We start from the raw sequence: 22542 nt of genomic DNA, 5'->3' as shown, positions 1-22542 counted from the left end.
CCCACTAATTACCATATACTATAATTTTATTTTCTCTCTTTTTAGGTCTCCATATCAATTATTAAAAAGTGTGAGCCACACAATTATTAATTTCAATTTAATTAACCTTTGTTTGTTATTTCTTTTGATTAAGTTTGCAACATAAACATAACTAAGAAAAAATCATTTTAAAATTTATTAATTATTCAATCAAATTATATACATATATTATAAATATTAAATTTTAATAGATTGTGAAATAAATTAAATTGATGATGGAAAAAAGATTCATGATCAAAATCAAAATAAAATTAATAAGTGTCAGGAAAGTAGAAATAATTTGATTTGTTTTTTTTAATACGGTTGGATTTCTAAATAAAGTACTTATAATGAAAATGCAAGAAAATTTATTAAAGGAAACTCCTAATAATCTTTTAAATAATTGTATTGTATGTATAGGGAGATTGGTCAATTACAAAACTTTGAGTGAATTTCTCTATATTCCAGTGTGGATATATCCCCTTACTCCTCCACATCTAGTTAGACCATTGCACCTCCTCCCAATCATTTGCACTCCTTATTTTATATATAAAGAGTCAGTAATCATTTGCACTCCTTATTTTTCAAATAGTTCTGAGGATGATTCTTAATACAAGTGAGATTGGAGAATTAAGACAACATTGGAGATAATAAGGTTGATCACTCAGTCAAGGGCACGACATGGACTCCAAGCTGATTAATCATGTTACTTGCTTTCCCATGGAATCCAACAATTTTGTAACCTTCTTTTTTAAGTACAAAGCTAGAGTTAGATTCACATCCAACGGGTATAGATGTTCGTTTGTTCGTTTGAATCCTGAGCATGGTTATAACTTCGACTTCAGTTCCATTTACTTTATTGTAACAACCATCCACGGCTGTAATGTATTCACTTGGATATTCAAGCTCGTACTGCCAAAAAAATTAATGAATCAATGTAAAATGTCAAGATAATAAACTCAAACCCAAAAAATAAAATAAAAACATCCAAAGTAATAGTTAATCACCTCCTTGACTTCAAATAGTGTTTTGTTTCCATGATCTTCTCCAATAACAACCTGAGTGTTGCTATCGTACACAACCTTAAGGAATGCGACACAATTTTTACCTTGTCCTACGTACAACTTTCTAACACCTTCGAAAACACCATCGTCCCATGAATCTCCTTGATTACCACCTTGTGCTTGTAGTTTCTCCGCAGTAGGAGGAGGCAATGGAGAAAAATATGCTCCAATAGCAACAAGATCACGATCATCATGTCTTCCATAGAACCCAACCACAGCACATCCTTTGCTTGCTAACAGAAATTTGGTACCAGACGCGATTCCAATTGTTGGAGAGGTTCTCCCTTTTGATGTTTTAAATGTCAATGACGAAATTCTTATTTCGCTACGACTAAAGCTTTTCATAGTCCCCTCCACAGATGTGATCAATTCATTTGGATAGTCAAGCTCGAACTGCAGTGGAGTAAGGAATTTGTATAAGATACTTATCAATATATATATCTTATAGTCCATGAATATATTTTGAGTTTGCGGGATCTATAACCTCTTTTTCTCCGTCTTCTTCTACTATACTATTCCACCCGTGTTGACGCACTACAACTGCGCGGTTATAGTAATGAAACTTAATATACCTTACGTTCATGACATTACTACTAACGTACACCGTTCTTATGAAATCAAACACACCATCATCCCAATATATGCCTTTAGAACTACCATAGCATTCCGATTTAGTAGGAGAAACCGTTGTGAAATATGCTCCCAGAGAGTTGAGATTCTTGTCAGCATATCCATGAAAGCCAACGATTTTTTTCCTCTTGTCTACAAGTGAAAATTTCTTACCCTTTTTATACCCAAGAAGCTCTGAAGTCTTGATGTTAGTTTTGAATTGAAGGGCTTGAATAACACCAGATTCATCGTCGTAGTATCCTTCTACACATACCAGATGTTCATTGTTGAGATGGTCAATCTCAAACTGGGAAAACAAATTGGTGAACAAAAAAAAGATTAGAAAATAAGACCGTAAATATTGGAAAAATGTGGGAGATTCCAATTTATACCGTTTGTGTGAACCCGCTACCCGAGAGACCATGGATTGATCCATTAATGTGTTGTCCACTTTTTCTGACATAATCAAACTTGATGTATTGAATTCCTTCAACACCACCTCGTACATGAATCTTTGTCACACCATCATTATTGGTTCCATCATCCCACTGGTTTCCTCCCTTGCTGCCTTTTGCTTCCATTTTACGAGGATGAATCCAAGAGAAATATCCTCCAAGAGAGATGATTTTTCTTTCCTTCATATAACCATGAAACCCAATGATTCTCTTTCCCTTAACTGAAAGTGAAAACTTAGTACCCTCGTCATATCCTATCAGTTCGGAAACCCTAAAATTGGTTTTGAATTGAAGTCCTTGAATGTAACCCGACCCGTAGTCATAGTAACCCTCCACAGATTCAAGATGTTCATTGTTGAGATGGTTAATCTCAAACTGTAAAACATAAATAATTAAAAGCAAAGATTATAATTGAGTCAATACGACTCACATGAAAGCAAATAAAGAGAATTTACTCTAGTTAAAAGACATATACCGTCTCTGTGAAACCTCTATACCGAACACCCAAGTGTACTCCTGATTCCAGCTGCCCATTTTTTACATATTCAAACTCTATGTAATGAATGCCTTGACGACCACCTCCTACAAAAATCTTGGTAACATCGTCATGGTCGGATCCATCATCAAATGTATAGCCTTCTGTACTGCCTATCACTTCCATTTTTTGTACCGCGGCCAACTGATTTGAATTTTCATACATGGAGGATGAGTATCTATTGTATTAATTCTCCATTCATTTATTTTCATCATTTCTCACATTATGTAATGAATAACTACAAAATTTCCTATGAAATTTTTCCTACGATAAGAAAACATTGTGATTTTGTTTTTTTTGTCAAACCGAAAACATTGTGAATTACTACGAAATTTCCTAAGGAAAAAATGATGAATACTACAAAATTTCCTCCCATCCATTATCAGCTGATGGTTGTCGTTTTCATTGACTCAAGTTTCTTTGCGCCTTATCTAGAGTATATATTATCACACAAGCAAAAAATATATAGTAGAATCAGTAGGATTGTAGATCTAACCTCAATGGCATCTCTATTTCTCTCCGCCAAACGTCGTCGCATTAGTATTGAAAGGAGATTTCTTTCCATATTTTCTTTGCTTCCCCAATGCTGTCTTAAGATCTACACATCTTACAAGAAAGCACTTGGACAATTAGTTACCAAAAAAATGGAAACTTACACCAACTCAGTAAATTGCTTTCACTAGATAGAGATGAAGGAGTAAAGAATATATCTGAATCGAATGAAGCATATATGTTTAACCTTGTCCTTGTGTAGTTTTTATCAATGTCATCAACATATGTATTTACTTCCATTTCTTAAAACATATAGTTTGGCTCCATCCTGGTTGTATTTGGACAGTTAATTGTCCTCATTGCTTTTCTTGGACTGGTTTAAACAATTTGTGATTCTGAGGACAATTAATTGTCCAAATACATATAGTTTGGTTTGTAGGGTATCAGGTTTATCAATCATTGAGAGGAACTGGAACTCGATTCTTATATTCTCAATGTTTCCTTCACTTAAGGTTCATAATCTTCCCATCAAACTACTTGTTGTAAATCGACTAATTCTCTGGGAATTTGTCTAAGTTCTTAGTAATCGATGATGTGATGATAATCATGATATACATTAGTATACGACTGTACAAGACTAAGAAAATATGAATATGATCATTATTACATCACTACAAGAAAACGGACGAGTAGCATTAACATGAACAGATTGGACAAGAAATTCCGAATTCATAAGATTTTAGGGCTATTAACAATAAAGAAAATAAGAAATATGACCTTGATTGCTGAGGTCCTGAGGAGAGAAGAAGACTTGAAGATTGGAGATTACTCTGGTGAACAAGTGAACGTGGTGATCCATAAAGGAGGCGTGATCGTGTCTATAAATTATATACAAGTAGTGGGTCACAACTCTATTTCTCTGTCAATGGTCAAATGCACATATATATATATATATATATACATTACTTTTTTGAAGAAAAAAATATATATATTCCGACTCACCGGAATCAAACCAACGACCTAAGAATTACAGCAACTACTACACTGTTCCGCTCTACGAACAGAGCTATGGTCAGAATGCAAGTATACATAAATATATATATATATATATATATATATATATATATTTTCTTTTGTCAAAGATTGCATGTGTATAATTCTATTATGAATATACTGATCCAGTCAGAGGAATATGCTACAAACTTAAAATATTAACATTGAATTGATTACCAAAGTTATGTTTTTACTATTAACCAAGTGCAAAAACATAGTAAGAAGTTTCACGATGGAATTAGTGATGCAAAACATAGTAAGATATATATTTTAGTTTTCCAGTTCAATAACATCAGTTTAGCGTTTGGTTAGCGAAAAGAAAAACAAACATAAAACACACATTTTCATTAACCAAAAGATACATGTTCCAAAAATGGTACGGATTGCTACTCTACAGTCTCTACTCTTTTTTTGGCATGAACAATACAAAAAAAAACCTTGGACGAAAAGCTTCATCTTCTTCAACAACATTAGTTTTGTTTCTTCTTCAACCAATCTTTTTCTAAGCTGCTATTCCATTTTTCTAGGATGAGATTCCATCAAGCATTCTAATAATTGAGTTTATAGAGGAGATTTTTTTATGATCACAAGCCAATATTTCTTCCTCCTCCTTGGCATCAGGTCCTATTACCGAAGACAAAGACGGTGTAAACTGATAAAAGTCTAGAGCTGAAGTGTACCACCCTGGAATCGAACCTATGACTTCCCACTTATTAGCTCTCAGGTCGTACCCATGAAGCACTTGCTTGTAATGGTCCTTCTTCAATATCTCCCTCAGCATTAAACACTTTCCATCGTAAGCCTCCGGGTACCAACTATATAGCATCTTCTCGTCCAGTACCCCGTTCCGGATTTGCTTCAAGACGACCCACTTGGGATCAGTAAGAATGTTCTCTACTGCATAAACGTAAAAGACTTCTTCCGTCGCCGATATCAAGATTAAATTGTTATCTGCGGCTGTGAACAACGTTTTAGAACAAAGTTCTTTGGGGAATCTGATCGAGATCAGTCGTGCTTTCTCTGTTTCAGGGTTGAAAGCTACGATAGCTCCGTCATTTCTTAGCCAGTGAAGACCTCCCTTCATATAAACAGGTTTTTTCATACGGTCATCAAGATTACTTGTGCAGCAAGTTAACGTCGTTTCCGATAGTTTCCATGAATAGCCTACGTTAATCTCAAACTCATATGTTGTCTCATTGCTGTTTCTCACCTCGTTTATGATGACGATTTTAAAACTATTGGTTGTTCGATCAATCTGATCTACAGAGAACCCGATGACTTGTTGACGACCTCGTCGTAGAGTAGTAACCCAAGGGAAAAAACTTTGACCTAGAGTGATTAAAAAAACGAAACTTCTTTGTGAGAGGATTTGCGACGCAGAGATTTTTATTGAGGAAGAGTAGAAGAAGGCCAGAGCAATAGCCTAAAATGTGACACTCCGTCAAGGCTTCTACTGTTCGCGGTGACCTAGAATCACCGTAAAGGTGGTAGCAGAGCAAAGGGGAGCCATTGAATGCTATGTATAGCAAACTTGATCTGACCCGAGAAAAGTATTCGGATGCAAAGTTAGGGGTTTTGGGTATATGAGATTGAAGAGATCTATTTGTGCATTGTATCATGGCCAGAGATCTGTGGTCTATTCTGAAGAGAATCTCGTCGAGGAGATGATGAGGTAAGGTGTCCATGACAGGAGAAATTAGGACTTTTGCTTTTGCTTACTTCTTTTGATGTTATTTTCGGTGGGTTTTTGTAATGATGCATTTATAGACGTAATTAAGGAAACAGATTGGGCAAAGATTTGCAATTAATAAAAAGAAAATTTAGTTAATTATCAATCAAATTATATGCATATTGCAATCTATAATTAAATTTCAATAGATTGTGAAATAAATGAATATTGAAGGGCAAAAGATTCATGACTAAATTATAAGAAAACGAATAAGTGTCAGAAAAGTAGGAATAATGTGATTGGTTTTTAATAGGATTTCTAAATATAGTACTTATAATGTAAATGTAAGAAAATTAATTAATTGGAACCTCTAATAAAAATATTTTAAATTTAAAACAATTAGAATGTTATTCAAGATAGAAAAAAGGAGAATATAAATATTTATTTGCATGTAATAACAAATGCAAGATCGTAGAACTATGTTTGAGTTTAATTAAAAGTCGTAGAGATTTCATTAGAAATATGTTTTTGACTTAAAGTAACACTTATTGTTTAGTGGCTTCTTTAAATCACAGATATTTAAAGGATCGGGGGTATTACTTACAGTAATTTTAATGTTTATATAATTTAATAGATTTTCGAATTTTTTTTGTTTAGTGATTTGAAATAGTCGTTTTCTCTATCTTTTGTTTTTGTCTTTTAACTGAATATAGGGTCTGAAGTCTGAATAATGGTGAAAGATGTGACTTTGGACCACACTGTGTTCTAGGAAATAGGTTTCTTAAATAAGTAATGCCTGCATTTGTATTCTTTTTTCTCCTTTCATATATTCAGAAAATATATGACTTTTGATTTTTGTTTGGTGTAAATGACTATTGATTTGTCGACAGCATCATGATTCTTTTCAACAAAAGGATTGCACGAAACTTATTTCGATACCAAACTAAAAATTTACAGACGTATATTGATGAATCTGAGCAAAATGTTCTATATGACACATTTTCAGGAAAGGATTGTGCTTTTTTATTTTTTTAACGTATGGCCAAATAGAACATTTGATCCATTCATTACACGTATCAATATGTCTAAATCTGATAAGAAAAAGAAACTAAAGGGTCTGACCACCAAAAGAGAAGGCCATTCTCTGAAGATCCTTGGGGAATACGTCACAAGCTTGGCTTTGGCTCCAAGGAAAGGCAATGTTGGAGTTGAAATCCGTCTCTGATTTCACGTAAACTTGGGTAGAGAATAACGATTCGTTTAGGTACTCCTCGGACCATTTCATTTCTTCCATACCGGGATTGTTGAGGTGGCTTGTGGTTCCACTGTTTGATTCCCAATTAGGCTCTGACACGTTTACATGATCCTGTCCAGAGACAGTGCTTGAAGTGTTGTTTGGAGGAGGAAGAAGAATAATCGAGGGTTTCACGCATACTTGTGTATCAAAACCCGCATTTGAGACAGAACCATCGTCGATGTTGAATTGCGTTGGGATCATGGAAGAGAGCGAATTTCTGAGTGAAACAGAGTTGGATTCTTCTTTCTGAAACGCAGAATACTCGGCAAAATCAGACGTTTTCTTGACAAACAAGTCTTGATTAGTTTCTGAGGAAAAACTTGTGGAATTGTTATTGTCGCTTCTGTTTGTTTCTTTACCAACCTCGGAGAGGGGTTTATGTGTAATAGGGTCAATGCCTTTCTTCATCAGCTTCTTCTTAATGCACGAATTCCACAAGTTCTTTATCTCGTTGTCGGTTCTCCCGGGAAGCCTCGCAGCAATTTGCGACCATCTGATACAAGATAACAGGGGATTTCAGAAAATACTCTGTTTCAGAAACAGAGAATAATTGTAATTGTGATTGTTACCTGTTTCCAAGAACAGCATGAAGCTCGACAATGAGATTCTGTTCCTCTGAAGAGAAAGCTCCTCTCTTTAAATCAGGTCTTAAGTAATTGATCCATCTGAGTCTACAGCTCTTTCCACATCTCTCGAGACCTATAGAATCATACAACTCTGGTTCTGTAAATGACTTAAGGAACAAAAACACAATTTTAGGCCTTTTTCGGAGAAGAGAGAGTTTTACCTGCGAGTTTAGGGACAGAACTCCAGCAACCATGGCCATGTTTGGTAATGTAATTGAGAAGTTTCTCATCTTCTTCAGGAGACCAAAGACCTTTTCTCAGCTTTTGTTTGTAACAACAAGAATGTCTCTTCATGTTGCAATGCTGTGGAAAAGAACAATGAAGAAAAACTCTGGTTTCTTGGTAATGTATTGATGAAAGAGAAAGATTAATGGATTGTGAAAAAGGTTGAGAAAATGAAGTAAGAGATGTGCAGAGACTAATACATAAATAGAGAGGCTATGGAACCGACGAAAAAAAAGAAAAAGGAAACAAAGTCACTTTCATAAGAAGACTTTTGTTGAATTTTATGTTTTCTTTTTCTGTATTTAACTTTCAGAGAAAAGAGACAATATGATGTGCTTAGCTGGGACCAAAGACTACTCATGTATAAGTCATGAGACTCGTGTCTTTTCTTTTTTTCGTGTGTGGGTGTGGAATCTATAGAAACTAATCTTGTTTTCAATTTCATTATACTTTATTCAATTAGGTTTAAATTTTAACTATAGGTGCTATTCGAAGGTAACTAGTTTGGGTCATTTTGACTAAACCTATGAGAAAATGAAAAATGCGTTGTATATTGATTGGACTTCTCGTTTTGACAACCTTTCATGTCACCTAATTGATTGTAGTCGACTATGCAAATTTTTCTCTTTTCGATTGGGTTTAGATTACTCATACCGCCCTAAGAAATCGACTAAAGAGTTGATTTTCGAAAAACTTTTATCGATACCTATGGCTGGTTTGAGGCTTATTAGTTTCAACGAGACTTGTGATGATGGTTAATGTTTGGAATGTTTAAACTTTGAACTTATGTTTATTTAGTTTTGAAGAGATTTATGATGATAAAAACAATGATCTATTTCATAAATTATAATTCTAAAAAATTTCATTCAAAAGATTTCTCTAAATTTGATTTTTTTTTTGACCGGGCATGTTAATTAATTAGAGTGAGAAATATATTGTACTTGAACTTGTACCTTGAGATGGCGGTTGAAATACAATTGTTTCAAACTTTATTTCTTTTGGTTATAAGTTGTTTATGGATTTTTTCTTTATTCTTCGTTATAATTTTTTTTTTTCATTTTAAATAATTGAGCATTTGACGAGGGAATCTCTTGATGCAGGAACCACCAAGAAGCATGAAGTAGCTAGACAATTTATGTTGGTTAATCGGTTAACAAAAAAATTATGTTGGTTAAAATAAAGATCGACAAGACATATCTCATAATCAAACACAATAAAAAAATAGGGCTACTTGATTCTATTGTATGAAATCATGTAATAACGAAGCTGCCTTTAAGGTACTTCGGATTAAAAATTCATCAAATGATTGAATTATATTGGAAAATCATATAATTCATTGAAAAGACTTTCGAATCGAAATTGCAGACATACAAGCTTTTAACGAGTATCTTTTGCTTATACTATTAAATTAAGTCGAACAACACGTTATTGAAAAAAATATTATGCTATATACTAATATTATTTCCTCCCAAAAAAAATCATCATCCTCTTCATCAATCATATCATAATTAGCATGACAATGATCCGCCGTAAGCCTTCCATTATATGAAGAAGGTCGGATTTTGAGGTATTGATTTTGATTAGATTCGAATGATGCATGCAATTATAATATTTTTGGTTTATGGAGCAAAAACTTTGCTTTACTTTTTTCACTGTTCAAAAGGATTCTTATAATGAACTTCATAACTATTTTTCTGAGGGTGGAATTATGGTTTCTAACATAAACCTAGATGGTAATTTGTGGTGTTATCCATGTTATATATATTTGTACTTTAATATTAGGAGATGATAATTAATTATTTTGGCTTTTCATTTCGAATCTCAATTCCTTTTGTATTGGTTATGCAAGTTTGTTTTGCAGCTACCATGTAAGTAAAAATGTCATACGAACTTTAGTCAAAACTACTTTTAAATTTAAGTCTTTGCAATTTAACTAGTTGTGTATATAGGAAAAAAAAACACTACTTAATTGATACTGTAAACTGTTTTAATAATTGAAGATATCAAAATATTAGTGGATGTTATATTGGCCATTTTTTTTTTATATCCGCAAAGTTTGGAACCAAACTCCGTAGATTTTCATAAACCAAAGTGAGTGAATTCACCGCTTCACAAATGAAACTTAAACTAGAGGGCTCTAGGATGACCCTAGTTTATTTGCTACTAGACCGAGCAACACTTGATATTGAACTAAACTTGATAAAACAGAGATTTTGATACACTCAACATATACTTTTATGTTGAGTGTATCAAAATCTCTGTTTTAAGTTGGTGAAGCGTGTACCCGACAGTTTCATGTCCACATAGCTCAACATTGTTGTATTTATTGATTTATGTGGGCGTTTCAATAATCTGTGTAAATCCAAGATATCATTGTCGTAAAAAAAGGCGAGGGTCAGATTTGTATAGCGACACTCCCCGTGAAACAGTTGTGCAATTTTACATGTTTACATAGAATTCCAAGTATTTAAAGACCAACCCTTTGGCCGATATATGTATAATTGTACATAACTAAATTCTATAAAACGTAGACGATAAAATCATAATGTGGATTTTATGCATGTCGTTAAATGGTATGGTGTTATTTAACTTGTTCATATATGTTTTTTTATTAACGAGTTTACTTGATAAATGTTATTCACTTATTTCACGTAATATTACGGTTATTATACAAGTTTAACAATCACATGGAAATATGTACTATTTACGATTTTTTCATCGCATTTTTTGTCAAACAAAAAGGTAGAATTAAGTTATAAAAAAGCCCTACATATCAAAAAGTTATATTGCTGAAGACGAACGAATAGTTGCCATGCTTAACATGCATTGCATTGGAATGGTCAAATAGAGATGCTATGAATATATGAGCTGTCCTCTCAAGTCAATTGTTCAATAACTCGTTATATTATATGTAATTTATAAGCTAATCATCACTGTCCTTTTCGTTTGTCTTTGTCATAAGATTGACAGAACCAATAAAATCTGAGGACGATTAAATTAATATATAAAGAAACTAGAGATTTAATATTTTGAACTGAATAAAAGTTATATAGATTACATGAAGGATCGTTGTCATTATCACTACCACAAAACTTTAACATCATTCACCGACAAATGGAAAACATTAAGCTGTTCACTTAATTAACACGCATCTCATATATTATTTCCCTCGTATATATTAAACTTTATAGATGAGATTTAATTTCTTTCAACTACCTATGCAAAATTTATTTTATTTGATGTTTTGTGACAATTATATTAATCTTTGATAATTAGTTTTGGTTAAACTTTTTTTTTTATTATCCATTTTTGTCAACCACGTAATTAAATTAAAAAAATATATCTTAATAGATTATCTAATATGAAAGAACCGAGTTTACGAAATTTCATTTTTAAATTAGTTTTGACTAATGGGTCTCTAAGTTATTACACCCGACTAAATATGTGGAGTCGATAAGTGATAGCAAGTTAGATTTACTTGTTCTAAGCTAAACTAACAAATATAGATAAGTTAAGTAGATTAAAACTTACATAATTGAATATTTACATGTTTGGAAAAAAAACTTGAGTAAAAGAAAAAAAACTTGATAAAAATCACTAAAAATTATGTTTACACTTGAGTTAAAAGCAAACATTTTATCTACATAAGATGATACTAATACAAACTAATGGCCTATATATATTTGTAATCCATGAAATTTAATTTTATTTTTGTAACAGACATTATGATTGTAACATTTTAATTTCTTTGCCCAAAAACAAAACATTTTATTTTTAAGTTATTCGACTTCTTATTTGTGTTCATCCCATTTTTTTGTTTCCAACCGATGAACAACGGAAGGTTGCGTCAAAACGCAAAGGGTTGTGTTGTTTGTGTTGAAGTGGAGCTCCTTCATTTTAGGAACAAGCAGAGGACGTTACACAATCAAACTCAGTTTCTTCCCTTATTTAACGTAACCACTAATTCTATTTTCTTGTTCTTTTACAAAGTTCATAAATGGAAATGAACACGTAAGAAGAAATAAAACAAAGTTCAAAACTAAGAAACAGAAAAACAAAAAAAAACATAAAAAAACATATAAAAAAAACATAAAATTACAGAAGAAAAAAATGGGTAGCTTCCTTGAGGTTCTTTGTGCAATCTTCATACCTCCTGTTGGTGTGTTCCTCAGATATGGCCTTGGGGTAAATTTTTTTCATTCATAAATCATAAAAATATATGACACATTTGACATTAATGGTCAAAGTAAGATCAAATCTCTTGTTTTTTTGTTTCTTTGTATATGTGTTTGCAGTTGGAGTTTTGGGTCTGTTTGCTTCTAACGTTATTCGCTTTTATCCCCGGACTGATATATGCCATCTACGTTCTCACCAAGTAGGAATAACCAATCAAAAACACTGGATCCTTTTTTTATTTTATAACTTTTTCTTTTTCCAACAATGTTTGCTTTTTTAGATTTTTTATGTTGTATTTAAGGAATCAGTTTTGTAATCTAGCAAACTTTTTGCTATGTTAGATGTATGTAAATTCCAGCAGTTTCCAAATTGCTGTTGTTCTAGTTTGCAGAGGTTATGGATACATTTTACGGATCATAAACAGATTTGGAAGATTGATGATATTATTATATGCGTGATATAAATTTTGAATTGTAGTAATACTACATCTAAAGAGTGATCAAATTATTAGTACCATTAGGAACTATAAAGTTCTGATAGAGATATTACATGGAGTCATCGATACACACAGTTTACTTATGCGTATAACGATAAATATAAACCTGTGTACATACATTTATAATTTTATATAGCTTCTGCAATTCCGATTTGAAGATTGCTTGAATCGAATACCGTGTGGTATAGGCTCCCATGAAGACGTTCCCAATAATCCCTGCATATACAAATTCTTTACCTCAAAGTGGTAAGCAAAAAATGTAAACAAAATCTATTGAAATCGTCCCATCTTACCAAAGAGGATCAATTGGTATAGTCAATGCTCTCCCATAATGAAAAAAATTATGAGCTACTTGGTTACAACAACGATTCGAATGAGAAAAATATTATTTTCTAACCTTAAATATCCAAGATATCGGTGTAAATTCCGATAATAGATGCGTCTATTAATCCATTGTTAATGCTGTCAATTAAGGTTTTTTGCAATCCCCTCTAACTCTCTAAGTGTACCTCGGTGAAACCTCGAATCTACTTTACACTAACTTTTAATTAGTTCGTACTAATTAACGAAAAAAAAACCTTTTAATTAATTCAGAAAGACAGAAACCAACTCCTTGAAAAAACAAATTGTTTTTCCGAGCCACGTGTATCACTTGGATCCGACGATTATTGTGTCCGGCCCATTAAGATAGTTAACACTTATTGGGCTTCCAAATATCAGCTAATTAGACACGTGGATCTGATTCTCTTCTCCGTCTTCTTCCGACAAGCTCGACGGCGACACAGCCAAAGAAACTACGCATCACCGGTAACGACAGAGATTGCTTTTGCTTCTGGTATTTATGTACCAATTCTGCTCTCTTTTTTACTGCTTAGATCTTAACCCATATAGAGTTATTATATCTGTTGCTCGTTTTTGAAGTTGCCCTTATACTGCTCGATGAAATGCCTCAGTGAATATCTTAATCACAAAACCGAATAGTTTCGTTTCTCTTATACTTAAATTAATTTGGTGTTGTTATTACAGAGAGAAATGGCGTTAAGGCAGAAGTTAGGATGGTCAGAAGGAGATCTGATGAGATCAGATGCTAAGCCATGTTCAAGACTGATGAAACAAACAGCTGCCATTTTCACTGTTGGTGGAGCTCTTGGTTTCTGGGTTCTTTGCAGACTTCACTATGGTAAACAAAGTTCTCTCCTTTCTAATCAGTGATTTGCGTTTCCATCAAAAGGTTGTTCTCCATATAGCTATTGAATCCAGTGCTCTGCATAATTGATTGTTAGAAAGATTTCTTGTAGCCTTATGAAAACATACCAATGCGTATTACCATTCTGTTTTCTGTTCTGTAGTATCCGTTTCTTATGAGAAAAATGAATCCAAAAGGAGCTTTGATTGAATAGTTTGATGTGGTGAAAGATTGGATCTTTACACGTTTTGGGAAGCAATACACTTGTTCTTTGATTCCTATTGTCATGAAAAATGATTCTTGGGGTTGGTTTGTTGTTTATGTGGTTTTAAGAGTAAAAGGAACGTAGAATAGAATAGTTGAGTCAATTCTAAGATAGAACGGTTATAAAAGCAAATGTTTTCTTTGGGAAATGTGTAGGTCCAAGGATCACAGTGCCAAGGAGTCTGCGGTGGGCTGGGTGTGGTGCTTTGTCCGTAAGCACATCAACTGCAATGCTTGTCCGTCTCTTCAGCCCTGAATGTGAACCACAAAACATTGCTGCATATGATAACATCAAAACCCCTCAAGCTTCACTCCCTTAAACCCCATCATAATCTGGCTTTACCTATGATGTGTATGGACCTCATCTTCTGTACATTTTCTTGCAGTACATGAATTTAGGTAACTATTTATAATACTACCAAATTCTGTCACTTTTTGTTTCCTTTAGAAATTATGGTGTATTTTTTCATATAGCCTTTAGGTTGATAGAGTTAAGAGTATCATCCTATGCTCCTCTCTCATTTTCGTGTGTGTTTGATTATGAGTGTAGTGTAATTGGCCATTGGTCACACTCTTTTGGGAGAGTGTTTAGCTTTCTAAAGCTTTTGCTGTCGAAGGGAAGACCTTTGGATTTATTTGGAGGGTTGGGTCTCACTATCCCCTCAAACTAGTCATAGGTGGAATATCCACACCGAGGTTGTGACTTCATGGAGATGCCTGCTAGTTAAATATGTGTAGGAATATGTTTGATCACCAACAAACCTAATGCTACCATTTCTCGAGCATAATTAATTAATTAATTATAATCGACATCAATGTGTTTTGAATGTGAGTAAAGAGCTAGGATTTCAGTGATATTGTCATATAGACACAGCATATAAGCCTGTGGTATTATAATGTCATGGAGAACATAACTTAATCAAGTGAATTCTGCAAGCTATGGAGGCCAAAGATCTAGCTTTTTGGAACGGAGGTTGTTTCTTTGCATTTCGAATGAAAACAATAGTTGAAGCAGAACATCCTTAGGTCAATAGTTTGAATCCGGTAGGGTCAGATCTTATTTTCTAAAGCTTGTTTCATTCCATTTTCAGTGTTCTTTGACAAGAGTATTACAACAAAATCGTTATCAAAAGAGAACTCAATAAGAGAAATGCATACATGTCAAGTTTTTTTTTTTTGGTAAAAGGTTAAGTTACGTTACATGCCAAGTTTGTTATAGGGAATGAGTGGAAATGTCAGAGGTTACTTTCACTATACTTGACACCTTATGATGTTTGAACCATTGACTAGGCAGACTACAAAACCAAAAGATCCATCCACATGTGGTTTTTGCACAGTTCTTGGCGCAAAGAAACAACCTCCTGTCTACCAACTGAGCGAAGGTCGAACTGTACTATTGCATTTGATACATGTGTAAAATTATAACAATATATGAACACAATGATTTTGCAGTACTTTAGAATATACAGAGTGATTCCTCTTTAAGAAATTGTAAACAAAGTTAGAAATTAGAATGCATATCAACAATATATGCAAACATGCTTCTTGGAAAAATCTGGTAGATATTCGAAAGTGATGGCTACAACTCGAACGGTTTAAATATCCTCCGGTGCCCAAGGCCTACCAGTTGATAACACCACGTTTAAGGCGTCAATCACCTCCCAAATGGTCGATGATTGTTAATATTCTTGGAAAATTAAAGCCATGAAAATCGTGCAACAAAGTGGGAAAGGGTATTTCACTACACTTGAATGAACATTGACAACTTATAGGCACAACCCACAAGCTATTGAATAGAATTATTCATACACATTCTTTTTTCATTGCAAAACTCAATAACTATAGGTTGGGTTGATCAAAGAAAATTAGAAAACTCATTGTTTTAAGTAATTTCAAATATTTTCTTATCGCATCAATATTGAAAAAGCTAAAATTACGGAACATCTACAACTTCGAGCAAAACTTTTCGTGCAACAAAGTGGGAAAAGGTATTTCACCACCCTTGTATGAACGTTGACAACTTATAGGCACAACCCACAAGCATTTGAATATAATTATGCATACATTTTTTGTTCTTTTTAAAACTCTAAAACTAAATGTTTGTTTGACCAAAGAAAATTAGAAAACTCATAGTTTTTAGTCACTTTTAAATCATTTTTCATCGTATCAATATTGAAAAAAGCTAAACATACGGATCGTTTAAGAATTCGAGCAAAACTTTTCGGTATGTTTAATTGTCGACCACCATATAACCGTTTATTATAAAATTTAAAAACCTTAATGTCACAACGAAAGAAAAATAAAAAGATCTCGTGTGGGAGCAAATTCCGACCTACCGGATTCGAACCAGTGACCTAAGGATAATCTGCGTCTACTACAGTCCTCCGCTCTACCAACTGAGCTAAGGTCGGATTGTATTCTATTTCATGCATGTGTACTGATCTAAATATTCTATCAACACAATGATTTGTATTAAGTTAGCATACTCATAGTGAGTCTCTATTACAAATTTGTAAACAAAGTTTGAATTTATAAAAACATTATATTAGAAAAACACTTAATATCTTGCCTAAAGCTCGTAAATATACGAAAATGAGGGTTTACCCTTAAACGGTTTAAAATACAGTGAAAATTACTTCGAGATTTCCCACTCATTTCTGATAATACAATCAATAGCTATGCAATTCTCTTAAACCAATTTCTCATAGAAAAACGAGTTTGTAGTTATACTCTTGTCTAAGCACTTTGAAACGAAATGGAAAAAAAAAACTTTCAATTTTAATGATCCGACCTACCGAATTCGAACCAGTGACCTAAGGATTATCTGCGTCAACTACAGTCCTCCGCTATACCAACAGAGCTAAGGTCGGTTTTGTATTATAACACTTTATGCATGTTGATGATTCGAGAGAAACTTTTTAATCAAATTTAAACTTATCAAGAAGAGGAGTAGAAAGAAAGTTGACTTCATATCTTTCATGCTATCTTGTTTTTTAAAGTTTTTTTTATCAATACTAAATTTTACTGAAAACAGTAACATGATGGAAAACTGTTCAAATTCTAAAACGATCCATAAAACACAATAAGTAATTTTAAAAACTTACCAACACTCAAAATAAAAACGTAAACGGCATGATTCGAACCTGCGCGGGCAAAGCCCACATGATTTCTAGTTATGCCCGATAACACCACTCCGGCATGTCCACTTTTTCTCTAAACTAAACTTTTATTTCAAAATAGACTAAACCGTATACCATTCTCTATCCTAAATTTTGATCATGAGTGAGAAGTAGAAGATTACAAGGATGACCCAGTTTATGAACAAAATAAAAAAGATTAGAACCATAAACCTATTTGGCTGTCTTGATTTTTTAGAATTTTTATAATATTTTCTCAATTCAAAAATAAATTATTTCTAAAGAGCAACTTTGATGATATATTTATGCATGTAATATTGAGATTGTGCTATGATTGTTTATATTCTTGAAAATAAAGCCAAACAAATCGTGCAACAGAGTGGGAAAGGGTATTTCACTACCCTTGTATGAACGTTGACAACTTATAGGCACAACCCACAAGCATTTGAACATAATTATGCACACATTTTTTGTTCTTTTTAAAACTTTAAAACTAAATGTTTGTTTGACCAAAGAAAATTAGAAAACTCATAGTTTTTACTCACTTTTAAATCATTTCTCATCGTATCAATATTGAAAAAAGCTAAACATACGGATCATTTAAGAATACGAGCAAAACTTTTCGGTATGTTGAATTGTCGACCACCATATAACCGTTTATTATAAAATTCAAACACCTTAATGTCACAACAAAAGAAAAATAAAAAGCTCTCATGTGGGAGCAAATTCCGACCTACCGGATTCGAACCAGTGACCTAAGGATAATCTGCGTCTACTACAGTCCTCCGCTCTACCAACTGAGCTAAGGTCGGATTGTATTCTATTTCATGCATGTGTACTGATCTAAATATTCTATCAACACAATGATTTGTATTAAGTTAGCATAGTCATAGTGAGTCTCTATTACAAATTTGTAAACAAAGTTTGAATTTATTAAAACATTATATTTGAAAAACACTTAATATCTTGCCTAAAGCTCGTAAATATACGAAAATGAGGGTTTACTCTTAAACGGTTTAAAATACAGTGAAAATTACTTAGAGATTTCCCACTCATTTCTGATAATACAATCAATAGCTATGCAATTCTCTTAAACCAATTTCTCATAGAAAAACGAGTTTGTAGTTATACTCTTGTCTAAGCACTTTGAAACGAAATGGAAAAAAAAAAACTTTCAATTTTAATGATCCGACCTACCGGATTCGAACCAGTGACCTAAGGATTATCTGCTTCAACTACAGTCCTCCGCTCTACCAACTGAGCTAAGGTCGGTTTTGTATTATAACACTTTATGCATGTTGATGATTCAAGAGAAGCTTTTTAATCAAATTTAAACTTATCAAGAAGAGGAGTAGAAAGAAAGTTGACTTCATATCTTTCATGCTATCTTGTTTTTTTAAGGTTTTTTTATCAATACTAAATTTTACTGAAAACGGTAACATGATGGAAAACCGTTCAAATTCAAAAACGATCCATAAAACACAATAAGTTATTTTAAAAACTTACCAACACTCAAAATAAAAACGTAAACGGCAAGATTCAAACGTGCGCGGGCAAAGCCTCCATGATTTCTAGTCATTCCCGATAACCACTCCGGCACGTCCACTTTTTCTCTAAACTAAACTTTTATTTCAAAATAGACTAAACCGTATACCATTCTCTATCCTAAATTTTGATCATGAGTGAGAAGTAGAAAATTACAAGGATGACGCAGTTTATGAACAAAATAAAAAAGATTAGAACCATAAACCTATTTGGCTGTCTTGATTGTTTTGAATTTTTATAATATTTTCTCATATCAAAAAATAAATTATTTCTAAAGAGCAACTTTGATGATATATTTATGCATGTAATATTGAGATTGCGCTATAATTGTTTATATTCTTGAAAATAAAGCCAAACAAATCGTGCAACAGAGTGGGAAAGGTTATTTCACTACCCTTGTATGAACGTTGACAACTTATAGGCACAACCCACAAGCATTTGAATATAATTATGCATACATTTTTTGTTCTTTTTAAAACTCTAAAACTAAATGTTTGTTTGACCAAAGAAAATTAGAAAACTCATAGTTTTTAGTCACTTTTAAATCATTTTTCATCGTATCAATATTGAAAAAAGCTAAACATACGGATCGTTTAAGAATTCGAGCAAAACTTTTCGGTATGTTTAATTGTCGACCACCATATAACCGTTTATTATAAAATTTAAAAACCTTAATGTCACAACGAAAGAAAAATAAAAAGATCTCGTGTGGGAGCAAATTCCGACCTACCGGATTCGAACCAGTGACCTAAGGATAATCTGCGTCTACTACAGTCCTCCGCTCTACCAACTGAGCTAAGGTCGGATTGTATTCTATTTCATGCATGTGTACTGATCTAAATATTCTATCAACACAATGATTTGTATTAAGTTAGCATACTCATAGTGAGTCTCTATTACAAATTTGTAAACAAAGTTTGAATTTATAAAAACATTATATTAGAAAAACACTTAATATCTTGCCTAAAGCTCGTAAATATACGAAAATGAGGGTTTACCCTTAAACGGTTTAAAATACAGTGAAAATTACTTCGAGATTTCCCACTCATTTCTGATAATACAATCAATAGCTATGCAATTCTCTTAAACCAATTTCTCATAGAAAAACGAGTTTGTAGTTATACTCTTGTCTAAGCACTTTGAAACGAAATGGAAAAAAAAAAACTTTCAATTTTAATGATCCGACCTACCGAATTCGAACCAGTGACCTAAGGATGCGTCAACTACAGTCCTCCGCTATACCAACAGAGCTAAGGTCGGTTTTGTATTATAACACTTTATGCATGTTGATGATTCGAGAGAAACTTTTTAATCAAATTTAAACTTATCAAGAAGAGGAGTAGAAAGAAAGTTGACTTCATATCTTTCATGCTATCTTGTTTTTTAAAGTTTTTTTTATCAATACTAAATTTTACTGAAAACAGTAACATGATGGAAAACTGTTCAAATTCTAAAACGATCCATAAAACACAATAAGTAATTTTAAAAACTTACCAACACTCAAAATAAAAACGTAAACGGCATGATTCGAACCTGCGCGGGCAAAGCCCACATGATTTCTAGTTATGCCCGATAACACCACTCCGGCATGTCCACTTTTTCTCTAAACTAAACTTTTATTTCAAAATAGACTAAACCGTATACCATTCTCTATCCTAAATTTTGATCATGAGTGAGAAGTAGAAGATTACAAGGATGACCCAGTTTATGAACAAAATAAAAAAGATTAGAACCATAAACCTATTTGGCTGTCTTGATTTTTTAGAATTTTTATAATATTTTCTCAATTCAAAAATAAATTATTTCTAAAGAGCAACTTTGATGATATATTTATGCATGTAATATTGAGATTGTGCTATGATTGTTTATATTCTTGAAAATAAAGCCAAACAAATCGTGCAACAGAGTGGGAAAGGGTATTTCACTACCCTTGTATGAACGTTGACAACTTATAGGCACAACCCACAAGCATTTGAACATAATTATGCACACATTTTTTGTTCTTTTTAAAACTTTAAAACTAAATGTTTGTTTGACCAAAGAAAATTAGAAAACTCATAGTTTTTACTCACTTTTAAATCATTTCTCATCGTATCAATATTGAAAAAAGCTAAACATACGGATCATTTAAGAATACGAGCAAAACTTTTCGGTATGTTGAATTGTCGACCACCATATAACCGTTTATTATAAAATTCAAACACCTTAATGTCACAACAAAAGAAAAATAAAAAGCTCTCATGTGGGAGCAAATTCCGACCTACCGGATTCGAACCAGTGACCTAAGGATAATCTGCGTCTACTACAGTCCTCCGCTCTACCAACTGAGCTAAGGTCGGATTGTATTCTATTTCATGCATGTGTACTGATCTAAATATTCTATCAACACAATGATTTGTATTAAGTTAGCATAGTCATAGTGAGTCTCTATTACAAATTTGTAAACAAAGTTTGAATTTATTAAAACATTATATTTGAAAAACACTTAATATCTTGCCTAAAGCTCGTAAATATACGAAAATGAGGGTTTACTCTTAAACGGTTTAAAATACAGTGAAAATTACTTAGAGATTTCCCACTCATTTCTGATAATACAATCAATAGCTATGCAATTCTCTTAAACCAATTTCTCATAGAAAAACGAGTTTGTAGTTATACTCTTGTCTAAGCACTTTGAAACGAAATGGAAAAAAAAAAACTTTCAATTTTAATGATCCGACCTACCGGATTCGAACCAGTGACCTAAGGATTATCTGCTTCAACTACAGTCCTCCGCTCTACCAACTGAGCTAAGGTCGGTTTTGTATTATAACACTTTATGCATGTTGATGATTCAAGAGAAGCTTTTTAATCAAATTTAAACTTATCAAGAAGAGGAGTAGAAAGAAAGTTGACTTCATATCTTTCATGCTATCTTGTTTTTTTAAGGTTTTTTTATCAATACTAAATTTTACTGAAAACGGTAACATGATGGAAAACCGTTCAAATTCAAAAACGATCCATAAAACACAATAAGTTATTTTAAAAACTTACCAACACTCAAAATAAAAACGTAAACGGCAAGATTCAAACGTGCGCGGGCAAAGCCTCCATGATTTCTAGTCATTCCCGATAACCACTCCGGCACGTCCACTTTTTCTCTAAACTAAACTTTTATTTCAAAATAGACTAAACCGTATACCATTCTCTATCCTAAATTTTGATCATGAGTGAGAAGTAGAAAATTACAAGGATGACGCAGTTTATGAACAAAATAAAAAAGATTAGAACCATAAACCTATTTGGCTGTCTTGATTGTTTTGAATTTTTATAATATTTTCTCATATCAAAAAATAAATTATTTCTAAAGAGCAACTTTGATGATATATTTATGCATGTAATATTGAGATTGCGCTATAATTGTTTATATTCTTGAAAATAAAGCCAAACAAATCGTGCAACAGAGTGGGAAAGGTTATTTCACTACCCTTGTATGAACGTTGACAACTTATAGGCACAACCCACAAGCATTTGAATATAATTATGCATATAACCGTTTATTATAAAATTCAAACACCTTAATGTCACAACAAAAGAAAAATAAAAAGCTCTCATGTGGGAGCAAATTCCGACCTACCGGATTCGAACCTATGACCTAAGGATAATCTGCGTCTTCTACTGTCCTCCGCTCTACCAACTGAGCTAAGGTCGGATTG

The 22542-nt window shown here is 32.8% G+C and overlaps 5 protein-coding genes, 1 long non-coding RNA gene and 13 other non-coding genes across 22 annotated transcripts; 2 read left to right on the top strand and 17 right to left on the bottom strand.

Moving 5' to 3' along the window:
* Nucleotides 1-325: 325 nt before the first annotated feature.
* Nucleotides 326-4048, bottom strand: AT1G57570 (Mannose-binding lectin superfamily protein). Its single transcript, NM_104554.4, has 7 exons — nucleotides 3951-4048; nucleotides 3178-3279; nucleotides 2622-2825; nucleotides 2084-2521; nucleotides 1567-1998; nucleotides 1026-1475; nucleotides 326-930 (listed from the first exon to the last, which is right to left on the bottom strand). Exons 2-7 carry the CDS (start codon nucleotides 3244-3246, stop codon nucleotides 679-681), a joined length of 1845 nt encoding a protein of 614 aa, NP_176070.2. The 5' UTR covers nucleotides 3247-3279; nucleotides 3951-4048; the 3' UTR covers nucleotides 326-678.
* Nucleotides 4049-4749: 701 nt separating this feature from the next.
* Nucleotides 4750-5328, bottom strand: AT1G57565 (SWI-SNF-related chromatin binding protein; the record flags this gene model as incomplete). The annotated part of the gene is made up of 1 exon (NM_104553.1): nucleotides 4750-5328. One exon carries the CDS (start codon nucleotides 5326-5328, stop codon nucleotides 4750-4752), a length of 579 nt encoding a protein of 192 aa, NP_176069.1.
* A 152-nt stretch (nucleotides 5329-5480) lies between these two features.
* On the bottom strand, nucleotides 5481-5817 carry AT1G08153. Its single transcript, NR_139382.1, has one exon. It is a non-coding gene; the product is annotated as an other RNA (long non-coding RNA).
* Nucleotides 5818-6770: 953 nt separating this feature from the next.
* MYB50 (myb domain protein 50) lies at nucleotides 6771-8233 on the bottom strand. Of its 2 annotated transcripts, NM_001333797.1 has the most exons (4): nucleotides 7980-8233; nucleotides 7762-7891; nucleotides 7556-7685; nucleotides 6797-7438 (listed from the first exon to the last, which is right to left on the bottom strand). In NM_001333797.1, exons 1-4 carry the CDS (start codon nucleotides 8110-8112, stop codon nucleotides 7004-7006), a joined length of 828 nt encoding a protein of 275 aa, NP_001323229.1. In that variant the 5' UTR covers nucleotides 8113-8233; the 3' UTR covers nucleotides 6797-7003. The 2 variants fall into 2 exon arrangements, with proteins under 2 accessions (NP_176068.1, NP_001323229.1); NM_104552.2 differs by having other exon boundaries at nucleotides 6771-7685; nucleotides 7980-8216.
* A 3810-nt stretch (nucleotides 8234-12043) lies between these two features.
* On the top strand, nucleotides 12044-12706 carry AT1G57550 (Low temperature and salt responsive protein family). The gene is made up of 2 exons (NM_104551.2): nucleotides 12044-12228; nucleotides 12339-12706. Exons 1-2 carry the CDS (start codon nucleotides 12154-12156, stop codon nucleotides 12420-12422), a joined length of 159 nt encoding a protein of 52 aa, NP_176067.1. The 5' UTR covers nucleotides 12044-12153; the 3' UTR covers nucleotides 12423-12706.
* Nucleotides 12707-13441: 735 nt separating this feature from the next.
* Nucleotides 13442-15068, top strand: AT1G57540 (40S ribosomal protein). Of its 3 annotated transcripts, none has more exons than NM_001084263.2 (3): nucleotides 13442-13522; nucleotides 13742-13895; nucleotides 14322-15068. In NM_001084263.2, exons 2-3 carry the CDS (start codon nucleotides 13748-13750, stop codon nucleotides 14483-14485), a joined length of 312 nt encoding a protein of 103 aa, NP_001077732.1. In that variant the 5' UTR covers nucleotides 13442-13522; nucleotides 13742-13747; the 3' UTR covers nucleotides 14486-15068. The 3 variants fall into 3 exon arrangements, with proteins under 3 accessions (NP_001077732.1, NP_564723.1, NP_974042.1); NM_104550.4 differs by having other exon boundaries at nucleotides 13442-13550; NM_202313.3 differs by lacking the exon at nucleotides 13442-13522 and having other exon boundaries at nucleotides 13535-13895; nucleotides 14322-14634.
* Nucleotides 15069-16491: 1423 nt separating this feature from the next.
* On the bottom strand, nucleotides 16492-16576 carry AT1G57530. Its single transcript is given in 2 exon segments — nucleotides 16492-16527; nucleotides 16539-16576. It is a non-coding gene; the product is annotated as a tRNA-Tyr (tRNA).
* Nucleotides 16577-16950: 374 nt separating this feature from the next.
* Nucleotides 16951-17035, bottom strand: AT1G57520. Its single transcript is given in 2 exon segments — nucleotides 16951-16986; nucleotides 16998-17035. It is a non-coding gene; the product is annotated as a tRNA-Tyr (tRNA).
* A 252-nt stretch (nucleotides 17036-17287) lies between these two features.
* AT1G57510 lies at nucleotides 17288-17371 on the bottom strand. Its single transcript has one exon. It is a non-coding gene; the product is annotated as a tRNA-Ser (tRNA).
* A 658-nt stretch (nucleotides 17372-18029) lies between these two features.
* AT1G57500 lies at nucleotides 18030-18114 on the bottom strand. Its single transcript is given in 2 exon segments — nucleotides 18030-18065; nucleotides 18077-18114. It is a non-coding gene; the product is annotated as a tRNA-Tyr (tRNA).
* Nucleotides 18115-18489: 375 nt separating this feature from the next.
* AT1G57490 lies at nucleotides 18490-18574 on the bottom strand. The gene is given in 2 exon segments: nucleotides 18490-18525; nucleotides 18537-18574. It is a non-coding gene; the product is annotated as a tRNA-Tyr (tRNA).
* Nucleotides 18575-18826: 252 nt separating this feature from the next.
* On the bottom strand, nucleotides 18827-18908 carry AT1G57480. Its single transcript has one exon. It is a non-coding gene; the product is annotated as a tRNA-Ser (tRNA).
* Nucleotides 18909-19567: 659 nt separating this feature from the next.
* Nucleotides 19568-19652, bottom strand: AT1G57470. Its single transcript is given in 2 exon segments — nucleotides 19568-19603; nucleotides 19615-19652. It is a non-coding gene; the product is annotated as a tRNA-Tyr (tRNA).
* A 375-nt stretch (nucleotides 19653-20027) lies between these two features.
* AT1G57460 lies at nucleotides 20028-20107 on the bottom strand. The gene is given in 2 exon segments: nucleotides 20028-20063; nucleotides 20070-20107. It is a non-coding gene; the product is annotated as a tRNA-Tyr (tRNA).
* A 252-nt stretch (nucleotides 20108-20359) lies between these two features.
* AT1G57450 lies at nucleotides 20360-20443 on the bottom strand. Its single transcript has one exon. It is a non-coding gene; the product is annotated as a tRNA-Ser (tRNA).
* A 658-nt stretch (nucleotides 20444-21101) lies between these two features.
* Nucleotides 21102-21186, bottom strand: AT1G57440. Its single transcript is given in 2 exon segments — nucleotides 21102-21137; nucleotides 21149-21186. It is a non-coding gene; the product is annotated as a tRNA-Tyr (tRNA).
* Nucleotides 21187-21561: 375 nt separating this feature from the next.
* Nucleotides 21562-21646, bottom strand: AT1G57430. The gene is given in 2 exon segments: nucleotides 21562-21597; nucleotides 21609-21646. It is a non-coding gene; the product is annotated as a tRNA-Tyr (tRNA).
* Nucleotides 21647-21898: 252 nt separating this feature from the next.
* Nucleotides 21899-21980, bottom strand: AT1G57420. The gene has a single exon. It is a non-coding gene; the product is annotated as a tRNA-Ser (tRNA).
* Nucleotides 21981-22453: 473 nt separating this feature from the next.
* On the bottom strand, nucleotides 22454-22538 carry AT1G57410. Its single transcript is given in 2 exon segments — nucleotides 22454-22489; nucleotides 22501-22538. It is a non-coding gene; the product is annotated as a tRNA-Tyr (tRNA).
* Between the last annotated feature and the right edge of the window lie 4 nt (nucleotides 22539-22542).

This window comes from Arabidopsis thaliana (genome assembly GCF_000001735.4).
Source record: "Arabidopsis thaliana chromosome 1 sequence".
Lineage (NCBI taxonomy): Eukaryota > Viridiplantae > Streptophyta > Magnoliopsida > Brassicales > Brassicaceae > Arabidopsis > Arabidopsis thaliana.
The sequence above is the reverse complement of the archived record's forward strand: the minus strand, read 5'-3'. Positions and strand labels throughout refer to the sequence as shown.